The following is a 17,646-nucleotide window of genomic DNA, read 5'->3' as shown; positions in this document are numbered from 1 at the left end:
GAGAGCCAAGTTAACTCTACAATCAAGAAAATGTTCCACTCAATGTGGAAACTCAAACGCGTGAAACCATTCTTCCCGAGGGCAACATTCTGCAACCTGATACAATCAATGGTACTAAGCCATGCTGACTACTGCAATGGAATTTATGCGGGATGCAAAGACCAACTCAAAGTACATAAGCATTGCCATACTGGGACAGACCAAAGGTCCAGCAAGCCCAGCATCCTGTTTCCAACAGTGGCCAATTCTGTCAAGATCCCAAAAAAGTACAAAACATTTTATACTGCTTATCGCAGAAATAGTGGATTTTCCCCAAGTCCATTTAATAATGGTCTATAGACTTTTCCTTTAGGAAGCTGTCAAAACCTTTTATAAACTCTGCTAAGCTAACTACCTTTACCACATTTTCTGGCAATGAATTCCAGAGTTGAATTACACGTTGACTTAAGAAAACTTTTCTCTGATTTGTTTTAAATTTACTACATTGTAGCTTCATCGCATGCCCCCTAGTCCTAGTATTTTTGGAAAGCGTGAACAGACGCTTCACATCTACCCGTTCAACTCCACTCAGTATTTTATGTTTCAACATTTTTATTGACGGCAACCTGAATTAGAAACATTCAACATTTGACAAAACAGTAATTCCAACATCAAAACAGCCATAATCGTATTACTTGTGAAAGTCCGTCATCAAATATTTTAACAATTTTCTCCCCACCCCCCTATCCCACCTTCTGTTTTCCCCCAATATGTTTAATTTCCAATGGTTGTTCCAATGAGAACATCACTGAGACATATTTAACAGCCTGGATATACAAGACTCCAGTGTAGTCATATCTTTTATATGCTTAGAAAGGAGTAAACCATTTACGATGCCATCCAATAACCCAGACATCACCTAAACAGCCTCCAAACACACTTCGCATCATCTTCAATACAGCTATTATCTCCCCCCCCCCCCCCACAGTCAATCCCAAGTTATAGTTCCATAATACCCTCACCCTTCAACACCCCTCCCTTCCCCACCCTACGTGTTGGTCCCTCTAATTATTACTTTCTATTCCAATCTCCACTCATTATATTATAGACCTCTATCATATCTCCCCTCAGCCGTCTTTTCTCCAAGCTGAAGACCGGTCAAAACACAGCAGCCAGGCTTATATTTGGAAAAGCGCCAAACCCCTTCGAGAAAAACTGAATTGGCTCCCAATCAAAAGAACGCATTGCTTTCAAAATCTGCACCCTGGTGCACAAAATTATCTATGGCAAAGCCCCGGGATATATGACTGACCTCATAGATCTACCAACCAGAAACACAATCGGATCATCACGAACATACTTAAATCTTCACTACCCTAGCTGCAAAGGACAAGTACAAATCAATGTATGCATCCAGCTTCTCCTATATAAGCACGCAACTGTGGAATGCAGTACCGAAAGCCGTGAAAACAATGTACGACCACCTTAACTTCCGGAAATCACTAAAGACCAACCTGTTTGAAAAGGCATACCCTACCGACCCAACTTAAGTGCCTGAACCCAGCAACACAACAAAATCAAAGCTCATAATGAACACTATATAACTCTTCTCTACGATTCCCTGACGCCTCACGGTACTATGTAAGCCACATTGAGCCTGCAAATAGGTGGGAAAATGTGGGATACAAATGTAACAAATAAAAAAGAAATTGGGGCACGTAACTTTCTAGAATTAGGCAGGTTAATGGCTATATGCAAGGACTTAACAACTTCACAAGCCAAAGGGAGCACGACCGACTCCTGACCTAGGGATGTCATTGTGATATGGCTGGCAGGAGAAATAGTACAGAAGAAATACCCCTGGATGGGCTGCCTTGTGTTGAGTTTCCAATATTCAAATGTGATAGATATTTTCTAGTGAATATGGGGACACATTATCTAAGGGTATCTTACCTGAGGAAGCTGTTTCTCAGGGCCCTGTACTATCCCCCTTACTTTTTGCATCTTTATAGCAATCATCCCCGTAAGTCACAATAAAGCTTTTGACTTTCTATTTATATGCACATAATGTACAATTCTTATTCTATATCACTTTCATACCAGAGATGAATTCTCCACATTCTGGTGCATCTTTGGTTGACGACTAATATGAAACTGAATGGCAAAACCTGAATTTGTGTGTGTGCGTTTTGATCTATTGCCGAAGGAACTAGAATTTTTGAAGTTGGCAGTAACTGTATTCCTGTTAATACGCAAATGAGACATAAGTGGACGCTGACGCCAAGAGAATGGGGTTTAAGCTGAAGAGTTGCAGAAACTGAGTGCAATTTAACCGGTAGCTACTCCGCCTTTTCTTGCTTTGCACTAGTGCATTTTTTCTATTGAAAAAGGTGCCAGCACTCAAATGCTAGGCCACCCTTTAGGGGTGGGGTGATCACTGATGGACCCACTCCACAATAGCCAGGCCCCCTGCAACCAGTCACAGAATCTATGACAAGGCAGAATTGGTGTGTAGACCCTGACCTCTTCCATTAAAACTTGGGCACCATGGGTCAATTTTAGCAGACAATGGAAAAGGTGCCGGTACTCAGTACCCCCTCAAAAAAAACCCTGCTTTGCACTGACCATAAAAGAGTAGCCATACTGGGTCAGACCAACGGTCCATCTAGCCCACTATCCTGCTTCCAATCTGTGGGAAGTGAGCCAGTCAGAGAGACAGTAATGGAGTCACATTGTGAAAATAGGAGAAACTGGGAAAACCAGTAAAATGTCATCTGCATAAAAAGAAAAACCTAATACGAAATTTTTGCATTAAGCAGGGGCGTAGCTACTATGGGGCCATGGTCATGGTGGCCCTGGACCCCCCTGCTGGCGACCCTCTCAAACCCCCCCCCCCACCTGCTACCTTTGCTGGCTGAGGACCCCAACCCCCGCCAGCCGAAGTCTTCTTCCTTCGTTTGGTTTCTGACCGAGTCTGACGTCCTGACGTCAGACTCACAGAAACAAAAACGAAGCCCTGCAGATCGCAAGGCTTCGTTCTGTTTCTGCGAGTCTGACGTCCTGCATGTTCTATGTGCAGGACGTCAGACTCAGTCAGAAATCAAACGAAGTAAGAAGACTTCGGCTGGCGGGGGTCGGGGTCCCCCGCCAGCAAAGGTAGGCGACTGTGGGTTGAGAGGGTCATCGGCAGGGGGTGCTAAAATGTGCCCCCTCACCTTGGCTCTGGACCCCCCTACCGCTGAAGTCTGGCTACATCCCTGGTATTAAGGCTAGAGGACTCTAGGAAAATATTAAAAAGGACAGTAAAGACTAGAGTCCTGGGGAAGACCACAAGGCAGAAAGTTTTGGCAGACAAGGAGTTAATGGTACAAACTCTGTCCTTGGTTTTCTTCTTATCTTTCTAGTCATAGCATTGCCAGCCAAAGAGATTCAAGACGAGTAAGAGACAGTACAGGTTGTACTGTTACTTAATAGAACCCTGTGCAGATGTGAGAATTCATATTAAATACCAAAACAGTGGAAAAATTTGCTAATGTAAAGCTAATGAAGTTAGCAAATACAAACATCCTGCTTTTATGATATAGAGACAAATAAGGATGGGTAGTGGACTTGTCTAGTGCAGTTAAAGAAAAGAAAATAATCATGTAAGATCTAATTTCTCTTTCCTTAGCATCCACCAGATCTATCCAGGGAGTTAAGGATATAATAAAGCAGTGTTCAGTTAGAGAAAAGAAAAGGGAAAATGGGACTTGATATACTGCCTTTCTGTGGTTTTTCAGGACCCCTGCCGCATGTACAGAAGTTCTGAAGGAGCCTCCTCCTGAGCAGTGACATACACATAATAGTGTCTTGAAAAAGTATGAACACAAGACCATGTCGTTACTTTGCAAATATCCAACAGGGAGACCATGCTAAAGCTCTGCTCAGGACGTTGCCACTCCCTTTGTGGTATGCGCCTTCAAGGACAAGGGAAGATACTTGCCTGTAATAAACACGCTAAAGAAATCATCTCCTTCAACCAGCACACTATCATCACCTTTAGAGGGAACAGCAACGAGCAGCTAGAAGATGCTCCATGTCGCAAATATACCAAAGCTTGTTAAGCCATTTCACCAAAAAAGGAACAGTTCGCTGCTTCCAATGAGCCACCAAGGTAACCTGGGCAGAAGAGCTTGAGGACGCTTGAGTCCAGGTGCCTTCTTGGGAAACAGAACACCAGTGACCATGGAATTGGGCAAGCCAACACCACCTTGAGTCTTTGCTGAACTGCCCTCCAAAATGCCTGAGCTTTCACACAAGTACACCAAATTTGTCCCATGGTGCCAACTTCCACTCATCCCAAATGATACCTAATGAGAGATCTATATCACCCAAGAATCTCAGCATTGTATTTAGGGTCCATCGTTGGTCTTTATGTCCCCCCCGAAGGGAAAGGACAATAGCCCATATAGGTGCACGATCCGAGAAAGTGATATTCACAATACCTGAAGGGAGTGCCTCCTCAGCCATTCGAGTACTGAGGAGAACATAGTCTATATGGGAATAAGAGTCATGGGTAGGAGAATATTAAGAGTAGTCCCAAACCCTAGGGTGCAAAATGTGCCAAATATCACTAAGAACCCATGATTGCAAAAAGAAAACCAAAACAGACGAGAGCTGAAAGTCCGGTCCCGTAGCAGTACGTGACTTCAACCTGATCTAAAAAGAGGTGCAAAAAACCCCCATAAAACACCCCCTCTGGGTCCTGCCTGGTCTTAACCTGCACCTATACAGAATAATGCAGCAAAATAGCCACCCCACATTTTTTAGAGGCATCAACTGCAAAGGCATAGCAAGGATGAGAGAGGAACCTTTCATGAGCACATTGAAGGCGAGTTTCTTGCAAAAAATACCACCTGACGCTTCAGGTAAAGTAACTCTTTAAACAATTTTTGGCGTTTCTGAGGCAAATTCCACCCTTTCACGATATATGACAACACTCAGCACACATAAGTAAGGATTAACAAAAGCATGCAACAAAACACTCCAACAGCATCCCAATTCTGGACATACATGAAAACCAACATGGAGATCAAGAAAACCCATTCCCAACTCCCCCACCCTCCCCAAACGCACATCAAACACCAGGCCTTAAAGGCCTCTGAGAAACAGAGGACCTAACCCAACACACCAAACAGACCCAACACCAGTTGCCCTTCCCCACACTCACTTCAAATCGATAGAAGCAAATAAAGGAATCCCACTCACCAGCCACTCCACCCACAACCAGATGTAACATACACGTCGACAATCATCAGAAAACCTCAGCCAGACAGAAAATAGGCACTGAAAAGCCCTCCCCATCCATGAACAGTAAAGACGTCCACACAAAAAGCAAAACTGAAGAACAAAGCAGTCACCAGGGGCCACCTCTACAGTCTTCTTAGATTTGGTGGACATCCATTGCCACCTCTGGAGCTTGGTCCTAGTAGCAGGTGAGGCAGTGGCAGAAAGTTCAGCTTCATGCAGTAATTTCCAGACTGCAGCAAGAGGTGAAGTTTGCCTTGCAGAGCAAAACACAGAGAAGGGAAATCCCCAGCAACAAGCAATCTTTTCCTTTATCAAGATTTCAAGTACCGGCTTCATAAGCCTCTGTTAAGCTACTGTATACTGGGAAAGATCCTGAAACACAGAAACCCTGGAATCTTTGTAATCCAAATTTGGGGTCTGCCTGACCCTTTGCAGGAGATGCTCTTCCTATATAATAATTCTCACCACTAACGTTCTAATGTGTCTGCTTGTGTCCGTGGCTCCTTCAGCGTTGCTGAGCTAGGCTCCGTAGCCAGGCTGACAGCTCTGCTGCTGCTCCTCTCGCCTCTCACGTCACTGCCCCTCTCTCTGAGTCGTTGAATGCCCTCTCTCACAGCTGATCTAACCCCCCCACCCTCCCTAACCACAAACTGGCACGCACAGACTTGATAGGAAAGAAACACAGGAACTGAAACCGAAAAGGCTCGAGACTCCGTGACTCCCTCCCTTCCTCTGCCAGCCCTCTCCTTCCGAATTTTAGAAGTCTCACTTACTCAGTCGGGGTTACAGCGGACGGCAGCAGGGGTAAACGGCCTGCAGGCTTGGCCCGTCTGTCTCTCTCAGCTCTGGTCCCGCCCTTGCGGAAACAAGAAATGAGGGCGAGACCAGAGCTGAGAGAGACAGACGGGCCGAGCCTGCAGGCCATTTACCGCTGCTGCTACGGTCCGCCGTAACCCCGACTGGGTAAGTGAGACTTCTAAAATTCGGAAGGAGGGAGGAAGGGAGGGACGACGACCCTGGAACTGGCACGGAATGAGGGAGACAGAGAAAGAGAAGAGAGAGACCCTGAAACTTGGAGGGAGGGAGGGAGACCCTGAAACTTGGAGGGAGGGAGGGAGACCCTGAAACTCAGAGAGAGGGGGCGGAGACCCTGAAACGCAGAGGGAGGGAGGGACTTCTGGTCGGGGGGGGGGGGGGGGGGGGGACCCTGGCACACACTCTCATTCTCACACACACACTCGCACCCAGTCTCAATCTCTCTGTCATACACACACACACTCGCACCCAGTCTCAATCTCTCTGTCATACACACACACACTCGCACCCAGTCTCAATCTCTCTGTCATACACACACACTCGAACATTCACTCTCTCTCTCTCACACACACTCTCAAACACACACACTCCGAGGAAAGCCTTGCTAGCGCCCGTTTCATTACATACAGAAACGGGCCTTTTTTACTAGTTTTCCATAAATTTAGTAAAATAGGCAATGACACCTTGGACGATGTTCCATGCTCTTTCCAGATCCAGGGGTGCAGGTCAGCATCAGGCCCCAACAATTGAAAGCGACAGAGCGCAAACAATTGCTTTTAATTGAAGCGGTGCAAAGAAAAGCTACGAGAATGGTATGGGATTTGCGTTACAAGACGTATGAGGAGAGACTTGCTGACCTGAACATGTATTCTCTGGAGGAAAGGAGAAACAGGGGTGATATGATACAGACGTTCAAATATTTGAAAGGTATTAATCCGCAAATGAACCCTTTCCGGAGATGCGAAGGCAGTAGAACGAGAGGACATGAAATGAGATTGAAGGGGGGCAGACTCAAGAAAAATGTCAGGAAGTATTTTTTCACGGAGAGAGTAGTGGATGCTTGGAATGCCCTCCCGCGGAAGGTGGTGGAAATGAAAACGGTAACGGAATTCAAACATGCGTGGGATAAACATAAAGGAATCCTGTTCAGAAGGAATGGATCCTAAGGAGCTTAGCCAAGATTGGGTGGCAGAGCCAGCCGGTGGTGGGAGGCGGGGTTAGTGCTGGGCAGACTTATACGGTCTGTGCCCTGAAAAAAGACAGGTACAAATCAAAGTAGGGTATACACAAAAAGTAGCACATATGAGTTGTCTTGTTGGGCAGACTGGATGGACTGTGCAGGTCTTTTTCTGCCGTCATCTACTATGTTACTATGCTACTATGTACTATGTAATTCTTTAAGGTGTTTTAGAATTACTCTTTCCCTCCCTCCCCCCACCTGGTTTCTTGAACAGAACAGGTGTGGCCAAACCTCCAGTAATAAAGAAGTTAAGGGCCAGCACATAGTCTGTTGATTTCTGCCTTTGTGGAGATAAGACAAAGGGATCCTCAGGAGCTTAGCCTAGAATGGGTGGCAGAGCTGGTGGTTGGGAGGTGGGGATAGTGCTGGGCAGACTTATACGGTCTGTGCCGGGGTTGGTGGTTGGGAGGCGGGGATAGGGCTGGCCAGACTTATACGGTCTGTGCACTGAAGAGGACAGTACAAATAAAAAAAGTAGCACATAGGAATTTATCTTCTTGGGCAGACTGGATGGACCGTGCAGGTCTTTTTCTGCCGTCATCTACTATGTTACTATGTCCCTCTCCTCATATCTGGCTAATCTTTACTTTAAGCTGTGTTTTGGGGCACTTCTTTCCTCTAATCTTTGTCTACACCTTCAACCAGCACTACCATCAGGCAGCTGGCAAAGGAAATGGGCTGACACAGCCACCAGGTAGGGAAGCAACAGCAGCTGTCAAACCTGTGCACCCCCACCCCCACCCTGAGACCCAATGAAGCAGAGAGGGAAGCCTTATCACCAGCTGTCTACAGAGCAACACCATTGTTGCAGAAAGGTCCCTTGAAATGCCTGAAGAGCCTCCCCTCACCCCCAAGAGTAAAAAGAACCACATATTGGGGGTGGGGGGCGGGAGTGTACCGCTAGCAGCCTGCAGTTGCCCAACGCAATCCCTACCTCCACTGGGTTCCAGCTGGTAACTGGCCCAGCAGCAGGTCTCAACCTCAGTCCAGGAGCTGCACTGCTAAGCACCTTCCACCTGCTGGAGACAGGAGAATACTAAGCTGTGGGAGCTGCACAGCATCCTTATAGAGCAAAGTATTTCTGTAGTTTTCTCTCTCCACCTGCTAGTCAGTAGACTCAACCTGCACTTCCTGGAGTATCTGGTGGACGTTAAGGAAATGCTCATGAGTGGCACTCCCTCTCATACTGGATCTCACGCACCAGAACAACCATGACTTGAGGAATTTTCATGAGTGGACTGATGCTCGCTTACTCGGGCCTCATGCAATAATGCAAGGAATGTTCACCAGTGGGCGCTCTCACACCCCGAAGCACATCTTGAGTGCCAAATTCCCACTATTCTGGGTCTGTTAATAGCCCCTAAACCCCAGCATCATCTTTGTAGGGTAATGCCTGCTTGTTCCATGTAGCATGCTCCTGCTTTTACCTCACTGTGCCATGCTGTACATCTGTAGAAGGATGCTGTTTTAATTTCCCCCTCTGGGACCTCTTTCTGACTCCAGATCACACGGGGGACTAAAGATACCTATTTTACCTAACAGGTTCTGTATGGTTTCTCCAACCTCCATTGTCACCCAATCACAAGGAGGTCTGCTCTGGGTCTGCATTAGGGGCTGTAATCGAATTCTAATTCCCATAACTACTGCTTTCTGTCTTCCTGGATCTAGGTATACTCTGGGCTATTTATGTTCCCAGATAATGCCTATTAAAAAACTGTCTAAGTTTCTCCAGAGACTGAGTGTATGTGATGTGCCTTGTAAGCTAAATGTAAGGTAAAGAGAAGATAGAATAAAGACAGAGATAGGTTTAAATAGATAGATACATTTTATTTCTTACCCAAAGACAAGTCTTCAAGTTGGTACAAATGCAGACATCAGACTTTAATCAGGTACATTCAGCAGACAGATTCTTGGTACAACCGGACAGAGCTTCGCCGTCTGACGGAAGCGTTGGGGAGGATTCCAAAGCTATGGCAATTTGTCCCCTCTTTTATACACAAATCTCTCCATAGAAGTCTATGGTGAGATACCTAGCTCTCAATTTCTGAGATGATACTTTCCCACACAGTCTTATCAGCATGTTTTGGGAAGCGTTGAGATAACAGTTCCACATCTGTCTGTGTCGCAATACTTTTCACACCATCTTAAGAACTCTGTATAACCTCTGTAGCCTTCTATACAAAACTAATAGACTCCATTTTGTTCATCTGATTTAAAGTGACAGTTGTACCAGTTTGTGTCAGGACTCATTGTTCAGACCTGTTTTTTACAGATTCTGAAATATTAAATCATGTACTTGTTATTTGGCCTAGTCAGTACTTCTTCAGTTATTTTAGCTGTTAAAGGTATGTAAATTGACCCATCACTATTCCAGTGGATGGATCCCAAGCGGGGACACATATTAACTTACAGGAAAAGCAAGTCCTTGCTCAGCCAGTCATAGATTTTTAAACCTAGCTGGTATTTTTACAGCCTGAGTCCTAAAATCTGGCCTTCCACCCTTCCGGTGGGCATCTTGCTGTAGTATAATTATACAATGCATTGGTAAATACGCTTGATACATTTCTCTGCGACACGTAGCTTTCCCTTTAGACCCCTGCACCCCACCCCACTGAAGTGCTGCATACCTTCACTAGGCAAGCAGGGCCTTTTTCACCCGGCAGGGGGAAGTTCAAGTCGAGCGAAGGGGAGCAGTTCGGGGACATCAGCCACTGTCCTGCAGGAGCTTCAGTCTCCAGTCGCTTAGGTTCTCCACATCCATGGAAGTCACCGTCACCTGAAACACCAAAGGAGTAAGACTTATCTCCCAGATCCTCAGAAATACCCACAGGGAGTAGGCAGAAAGAATTCCATCACCACTATGAAGCTGCTGCAGTAGCAGGATGTACTGCCAGGCGCAGGACACTGGGGAGAGGGATGGTGTAAAATACAAGAGGCAACAGTCAGGGGAGGGGGGGGGAAAGGTAGAGGTGTTGCTCTTAGCCAGACACAGGCTACAAAGAACAAGTACCAGGTGGATGTTATTGTGGATGATTAATGTCGAGATTATTGTTTTTCCCAGAGTTCCAGGTATGACTCCTGAAGTTTTCCTCAGAAATTATTCCTTAATTATTAATTATTACTTTGAAAGGAGTGAAGCCTGTGAAAACTGGGATTGCTTTAATCAGTGGGATTTGAATTACAGACTTGAGTATATGTATCGTTAAATAATTTCTGGTTTTTAAAAGAGAGAGAATGTAATCAGATGTATTATTTCTAACTAAAACCTGGACAATAAGTATGTTCCCAATGAAATGAATTGACTATACGCCGTGTTTGGTCTTGAGGAAGCCAACCAGATGATCAATGTGGAATAATGAATTAGATGAGTAATATCTGGGGATTATCAGGTTAATACCATGTTTCCTTTTTTTCTGTTTACTGTTTAATTGATCTCCTTGTCTTATTTCACTCTCCCTATTTTTCTTCACTTTGTGGTCTAAGAAAGAGAAAGATTGTATATAATCCATATATCTAGTTGGGATTGTTTTCTTCTTATCTTGTATTAATGTGAAGCATCTCTGTATTACTGTTTGCAAGTGACCCTTGTAAAATGAAAAATTATAAATAAATGATTAAAAAAAAACAAACAAACAAGCACCAGGAATGTACAAGACACAAAACAATTGCTAGGGTGGTCATATCAGCTAGGTGCAAGACATAATTAGCAGCCACAAGGGCAAAAGGTGCCAAAAACCACACCAGACAGAAGACACAGCTAATGGGTAGTCATTCTGGATAGGACAGGACAGAAACTGAAGCCATCAGTCAGGAGGATCTGAGTGATTATCCGACTAGATGTAGAATACCAGGAATCGGTTTACATCGCAACTAAGGAAAAAAATCTTTCGCATCTTATTTTCCATGACAGTGAACTGCCATTCACCATGCCACCCATTAATATTTTATTTACAAAAACCGCTACACTGCCAATCCAAGGCAAGTTTTCTCTCAAAGCCTATGTACAATTTAGCAGCTATTACCTGAGCAGGACTCTTTGTGCCTGGAAGGTTGACACTCCATGTCGTCATAACTTCTCTTGTGGCGGCTTGGAGCATAGGATGTGGAAGGACAGACGTGGGTCTGGTTGGAGCTGGCATAGGCGTGAATCAAGTTAAGGGACTGCATGTACCAGCAGAACACTATCCCACCCACAGCTGTGGCATCTCAGACACTCAATCCCACCCTCTCCCCTATACTAGGTCCCACAGCGACACCATCTCACCCATACTGCTGGCACTTCAGAGACTCCACAAACTCATATCACCAGGCAGCACCGTCTCCATACAAGAAAAGAATTCAGATTTTCAGTCACGATCAGGGTAATTAAATCAGGGTAATTTATTTTAAGCTTTAAAGACCAGGAAAAGAATGGATTGACCCTCCTCATTTTCACTGAGGCTTCACCACTGAACCCGAGTGCCACACTCCATGCCACAGGGTTCAATGAGACCTGGCTGCAACTGCCAGTGCTCACAGCTGCTGGAGGGAGGAAAGGAGAATGAGGACCCTACCCTCAGTAACATCTTCAGGTAGCAGCCCTGGAGGAACTGAGAAGGGGCACTGCTGCTTCCCAACGTGTGAGATCAAGGAAGCAAGCAATATGTCTCAGCCTGTGCAAGTAGAACATAGACAGCAGATCCTTTTGGGGGGGGGTGGAGGGGGTTCAAGTGATGCCAAGCTTACAATCAGTAACAAAAAGGATATCTCTTTCACCCAGGGGGACTCTCCTGGCACCGGCACACAGTAGAAGGTCTGTCGCTCTAGTGTTACAGTCTGTGCTGAGTTGACGTCAACCTCCTGTCGAGGCTAAAACAGAATTCACTAAGCTGAGAGAGAGAGCGACACTCAAGAAAGAAGCACATGGCTTTGATTCAGCCTTTCCCCTCAACATTCAATTGGACTGGATTTACTCATTTGATATACCGCTTAATACAACTATGTTAAAGCTGTGTACAATAAAATAAATCAAAAAAAATTAAAAAAAAAAAACTATATTAAAATTAATTTCATAACCTAACAAAAACAAATTTCAAACTCCCAGTTTGCAACACCTTACAAAAGCCAAGGTAACTGGCCGTGCTGCTAACAGACCACTGTAAAACTAGACACAGTATAAAGTACAGCCCACCAACCAACCCAGAACAGGGATTATACTCCACTCTTCCCATGCAGCCCAGTGAAAGGTTCTGGGCCAGGGGACCCATCACAAAAGACCCAAAAGGGTCATTTTTAAAAATATTATGTGCTAACCCTCTTCCACTACTCAAGGGACTGTGCACAGAAAGCAAAGTAGCTGCTATCACTGTTCCCTCTAAGCTGAATGGAAGTCCTCTATCTATAGTCCTGCCAATTTGGGGGGAAGGGGGGAGGGAGGCGGCACCGCCATCTATCACATCTTTAATAGTAAGGGTCAGGCAAACTCTGCAGAACTCCAGGGAAGCTGCCTGTCCCTAGTGACTGAAGACACTTTTGAAGCAGTGCCACCCACTGGCAGCAATGCAATTGGACTGCTGCTCAGCTTAGAGGGAACAGAGTCTGCTATAATGGGATAAACACAAAGGAATCCTGTTTAGAAGGAATGGTTCCATGGAATCTTAGTGGAGATTGGGTGGCAACGCTGGTAATTGGAAACAAAACGGGAGCTGGGCAGAGTTCTACGGTCTACGCCATGATCGTGACTGAATAGATAGGGATGGGCTGGAGTGTAAATTTTAAGGGGCTTCGATGTTAGCTTCAGAACTTAGTACAAGAACAGTACTGGGCAGACTTCTACGGTCTGTGCCCTGAGAAAGGCAAGGACAAATCAAACTTGGGTATAAAGTATCACATACCATGTGAAATGAGTTTATCTTGTTGGGCAGACTGGATGGACCGTAAGGTCTTTATCTGCCGTCATTTACTAAGTTACTATGTTACTATAATGTTGAAAAGTGGAACTCAGATTCCTAGGTATACATAAGATAAGCAGAGTCAGGATTCAGACAGCTCTAAAGTCATAGGCCAGTGCCAGCAGGGCTGAGAATTCAGCTCAATACTTCAGGATACCAAGGTCACCTCAGACTCCAGCGCTCACGTTTATTTTCAGGACTCACCCCACATTCAGCCATGTCCCGATACTTCCCAAAATGCAGAACCTGCCAACAAAGGGAACATAATTAGAGATGCATATTTCAGCAGAAAAATGGTTTAAGTGGAATTTCCAAACCAGACTTCAAAGCTGGAAGGAAGGAAAACAGCCAAAGTTAGTTTACCCATTAGAAAGAAAACCTTCCTCATCTAAGAGAGACCATATTTTGATGAATGACATGAAAGGTGATATCTGGTATTCAAGTCATTTGAACCAGTTTTTCTCTTAGGGGTTTGGCACTTACGTATTTCGCTTTCCCAAATATGAGTCTAGATCCTTTCTATGTTCTCCCCACCCATGTCTCAGAGCTCAGACACTGCTGTATCTCCCTATGGAGGGAGTGGAAAGAAACATTTATCTGCCCCCCCCCCCCCCCCCCACTTACCCTGCTTTTGCTGCTGGCGTCCACCGTCTCATATACACCCATATAAAGCTCTGGGTCAAACATGTCTTGTACCATACAACGGAAGCGCACCAAGCTGTTGGGCTTCAAGTAATGCAGCGGCACTTCATTCAGCGATGGGACCTGGGAAAACAAAGAAAGATGATGCACAGATAAAGCCAGAATGAAAGGAAAAATCAAGTCTCTGCCACCTTCTGCTGGGACTGAGCCCTCCCTGTTTTGTGACCTCTGAGACACACCTATTGGACAGATAGAGTTGCTGGTCCCTTCCTCAGTACTTGAGGCTGGCTGGCTGGCTATTTCCTTCTTGCTCTATCCGGTCACATTTCCTTCCGACAGTTGATTTATCCTTCAATCTCAGACTCCTTTTTGATACAGATGGCTCTCTTGAGTTGCTCGGGGGCAGGATGCTGGGCTTGATGGACCCTTGGTCTTTTCCCAGTATGGCGGTGCTTATGTGTACTCAGATTCAGCGCTAGTTGCTCCCACTAAAGGGCTTTGGGATGGAGTGCTATCTGCTTGGAACTATACTCCATGCCTCCTCCCTTCTAGGCTCCGACGTCACACAAGCACCCTCCCCACAAGTTCCATATCTCCCTGAGAACTGGTATAAGGGTATAGGCACACTAGATGGGTAGCCAATTTTACATCGCCCCCAACTAAACCTTCAGAAGCCTAGGTCCTGTCCCTTAGATTGGGATACTTAAACTCAGTTACTGCCAAGACCACCCCACAGAAAACAATCCTGTAAAAAATGTATAGTTGGACATCCCGGGGGGGGGGGGGGGGGGGGGGGGGGTTAATATTCAAAAGCCCTTATGAAGCCAGCACCAGCTGCTGAAGACAAAGATTAAAAAAAAAAATACTTACAAGGCAGAACTGGGAGGGAAGCACTGAAACCACCAGCTGTGGTCATGTTTGACCTGGAGGGACCTCGAGCAAGCTAAACCAAAAGCTGAGAAGGGGCCAACAAAGTGGTCTGAAGAACGAAGATAGAGGCTCTTGCCCTCAGACTTAGAACATAGTCCCAGACCCAGAGACCTGTCAGGGGAAATAGATCCTGACCCAGGTGGGAAGTGATAGCCCTCCACCATAATACCTGTAAAGTTAGCAAAACTGTGCAAGGACCCTGAACTATTCATGACCTTGTACGTACACAATCTGATAGCCTAAGTAAGTCAGTACATGTAACTCATTGCAGCTGGCCTCACCCAGCTCCCATGAGGATTCGTAGTGACACACATGATACCACCATCCGCTATACAGACTAGGAGGCATATTTTCAAAGCACTTAGCCTTCCAAAGTTCCGTAGGTTTCTATGGAACTTTGGAAGGCTAAGTGCTTTGAAAATATGCCTCAATGTGTACCAGGCATGATAGATACCTCTGACATCCTTATGGTTCTGCAGCCCGATTAGTTTCCTGCTGGTGTAGCAAAAACACATCCTTTCTATGCTGGGAACGGATTTGCAGTGGGAAGCACAGAAGCATGCGTTTACACTATTCTAAGATAACCTATGTATATAAGTGTGAACTGCACAAGACAACTTTGGGAAAGTACCTGAGCAGTGCTTTGCAGTCAGTATCTGAGAAAGGACTTTCCCCTCAGCTAACGATACTATTTCATTGCCTTTGCCAGATTATTCTCCTGTACTGTAAGTACCTTACATTTATTGTGTTATCTATGATATACTTTCTGCCATACAATAACATTACCTATATTGTATACCTGATATACTGTATACCAAAGACCCATCTCTTTAATAAGGCATACCACACAGATCAACAAATGTGAACGTACACCACTCCTCCACATATATTCAGAATTATTTTATAATATCTGCTTGTTATACTATTATCATGCTTTTTCATTATCATGTTACCCAAGATTCTTCTGTTACACTAAATGCCTATTTTCTAATATATTTCCACCATTCATGCGTGGGATAGGCATAAAGGAATCCTGTGCAGAAGGAATGGATCCACAGAAGCTTAGCTGAAATTGGGTGGCGGGGGGAAGAGGGGTTGGTGGTTCAGAGGCTAGGATAGGGGAGGGCAGACTTATACGGGGTCTGTGCCAGAGCCGGTGATGGGAGGTGGGACTGATGGTTGGGAGGCGGGAAATACTGCTGCACAGACTTATACGGTCTGTGCCCTGAAAAAGACAGGTACAAATCAAGGTAAGGTATACACATATGAGTTTATCGTGGGCAGACTAGATGGACCATGCAGGTCTTTTTCTGCCGTCATCTACTATGTTACTATGTAAGCCACAAAGAGCCTACAAATAGGTGGGAAAATGTGGGATACAAATGCAACAAATAATAATAATAATAATATTGTTGGTTGTGTTTATCCCCGAACACCTCCCTTCTAAAGGTAGCCAGGTAAGGGCTACCCAGCTCCCAACTGAAGCCCCTGCTGAGGAACCACAGAAAGAAATGTGTGCCCAAGCCTATGTCGACTATCACTCCCAGAGACTCCCAGATGTGGCTGGAAAGAATCAACCCTTGGAGAAATTAAATTCAAATCCACAGACTGAAAGGCAATAACTGCCCAGAAAGGAAACTGCAGACTCAAGAGAGAAACAGATGTAAATCAACCAGTCATGAGGCACAGAAGAGCCTGCAACCAATCCTTGCGAAGGAAGTCAGCCAATACCTCCATGACCCTGAAAAATAATGGCCCTGGAGAACGGGAAAGGCCGAATGACCTGGAAAAAAGAAAAAGAATGGCCTTCAAGGATTGGCAGCACAGAAATCCACTGACGTAGCAGCCTGACAACAGGGGATGATTGCCACTGGTTGTGATAGCCTGGGATATGCTGTTTCATTAGCTGGGGCGAGTTAGACAGGACTGTGTTGCTCTGGGCTGTTAAGCCTCCACAGCCAATGACAAGCTTCATTATGCTCTCCGTACAAGTGCGTCGCTTTGCAGATTCTGAGGTGACTAATAGTCTTCAGGTCAGGCAGGTAGCTTGGACATTGGCTTAAAGAAAAGTCTACATCGACGAATGGACAACACCTACAGACTCACCCCAATTTCTCCAAGAATGGGACAACAGATGCAGAACAGTACTAGACAACATAGCACCACTTCAAACCAGAACCTCACACAGAAAAAACTCAATACCATGGTTTAACGAAGAACTGAAAGAACTAAAAACACAGGTCAGAAGATTAGAAAGAGCACGGAACAAGAAAAAAGACGAACAAACACTCAAAGACTGGAAACAGCTACAAAGAAAATACAAATACACTATCAGACAAACTAAAAGAACATATTATAAAACCAAAATAGGACCAAATTACAAGGATACACACAAACTCTTCTCACTCGTAAACTAACTACTAAATACTACACCAGTTACCTCTAATAATATAGATACCCCATCTGCAACCAATCTTGCGAACTACTTCAATGAAAAAATTAGAAAGCTCCGACTCATGATACCTACCAACATAACTGAATACACAAATATCCTTGAATGTCTAGACCCAACACCTGGGGAATACCCAGCAGATCGATCGTGGACCAACTTTGATACGCTTTCGTTAGATGAAATCTCACAATGGCTTGGAAAATACGCCAAGTCACAATGCAAAATAGACATCTGCCCTACTAGCCTATTAAGATCTGCCCCTAAACAATTCAAAGCAGACCTCACGAAACACGTAAACCACAGGCTTCAAAATGGTCTCTTTCCCACGGATAAAGGAAACATCTTACTCACTCCTCTGCCTAAAGATG

At 45.1% G+C, this 17,646-nt stretch overlaps 1 protein-coding gene across 2 annotated transcripts in view; it reads right to left on the bottom strand.

The window, feature by feature from the left end:
• The window catches only part of MCMBP (minichromosome maintenance complex binding protein), a 61,170-nt gene that overhangs the window by 33,266 nt on the left and 10,258 nt on the right, over positions 1-17,646 (bottom strand). Inside the window, exons 3-7 of one of the 2 annotated variants that reach the window (XM_030202609.1) lie at positions 13,879-14,019; positions 13,459-13,500; positions 12,071-12,172; positions 11,341-11,467; positions 9,952-10,100 (exon numbers count right to left, since the gene is read on the bottom strand). In XM_030202609.1, coding sequence (XP_030058469.1) covers positions 9,952-10,100; positions 11,341-11,467; positions 12,071-12,172; positions 13,459-13,500; positions 13,879-14,019 — 561 coding nt within the window. The remainder of the gene's footprint in view (positions 1-9,951; positions 10,101-11,340; positions 11,468-12,070; positions 12,173-13,458; positions 13,501-13,878; positions 14,020-17,646) is intronic. The other variant, XM_030202611.1, reaches the window with a different exon arrangement.

This window comes from Microcaecilia unicolor, chromosome 5 (genome assembly GCF_901765095.1).
Source record: "Microcaecilia unicolor chromosome 5, aMicUni1.1, whole genome shotgun sequence".
Classification (NCBI taxonomy): domain Eukaryota; kingdom Metazoa; phylum Chordata; class Amphibia; order Gymnophiona; family Siphonopidae; genus Microcaecilia; species Microcaecilia unicolor.
The sequence above is the reverse complement of the archived record's forward strand: the minus strand, read 5'-3'. Positions and strand labels throughout refer to the sequence as shown.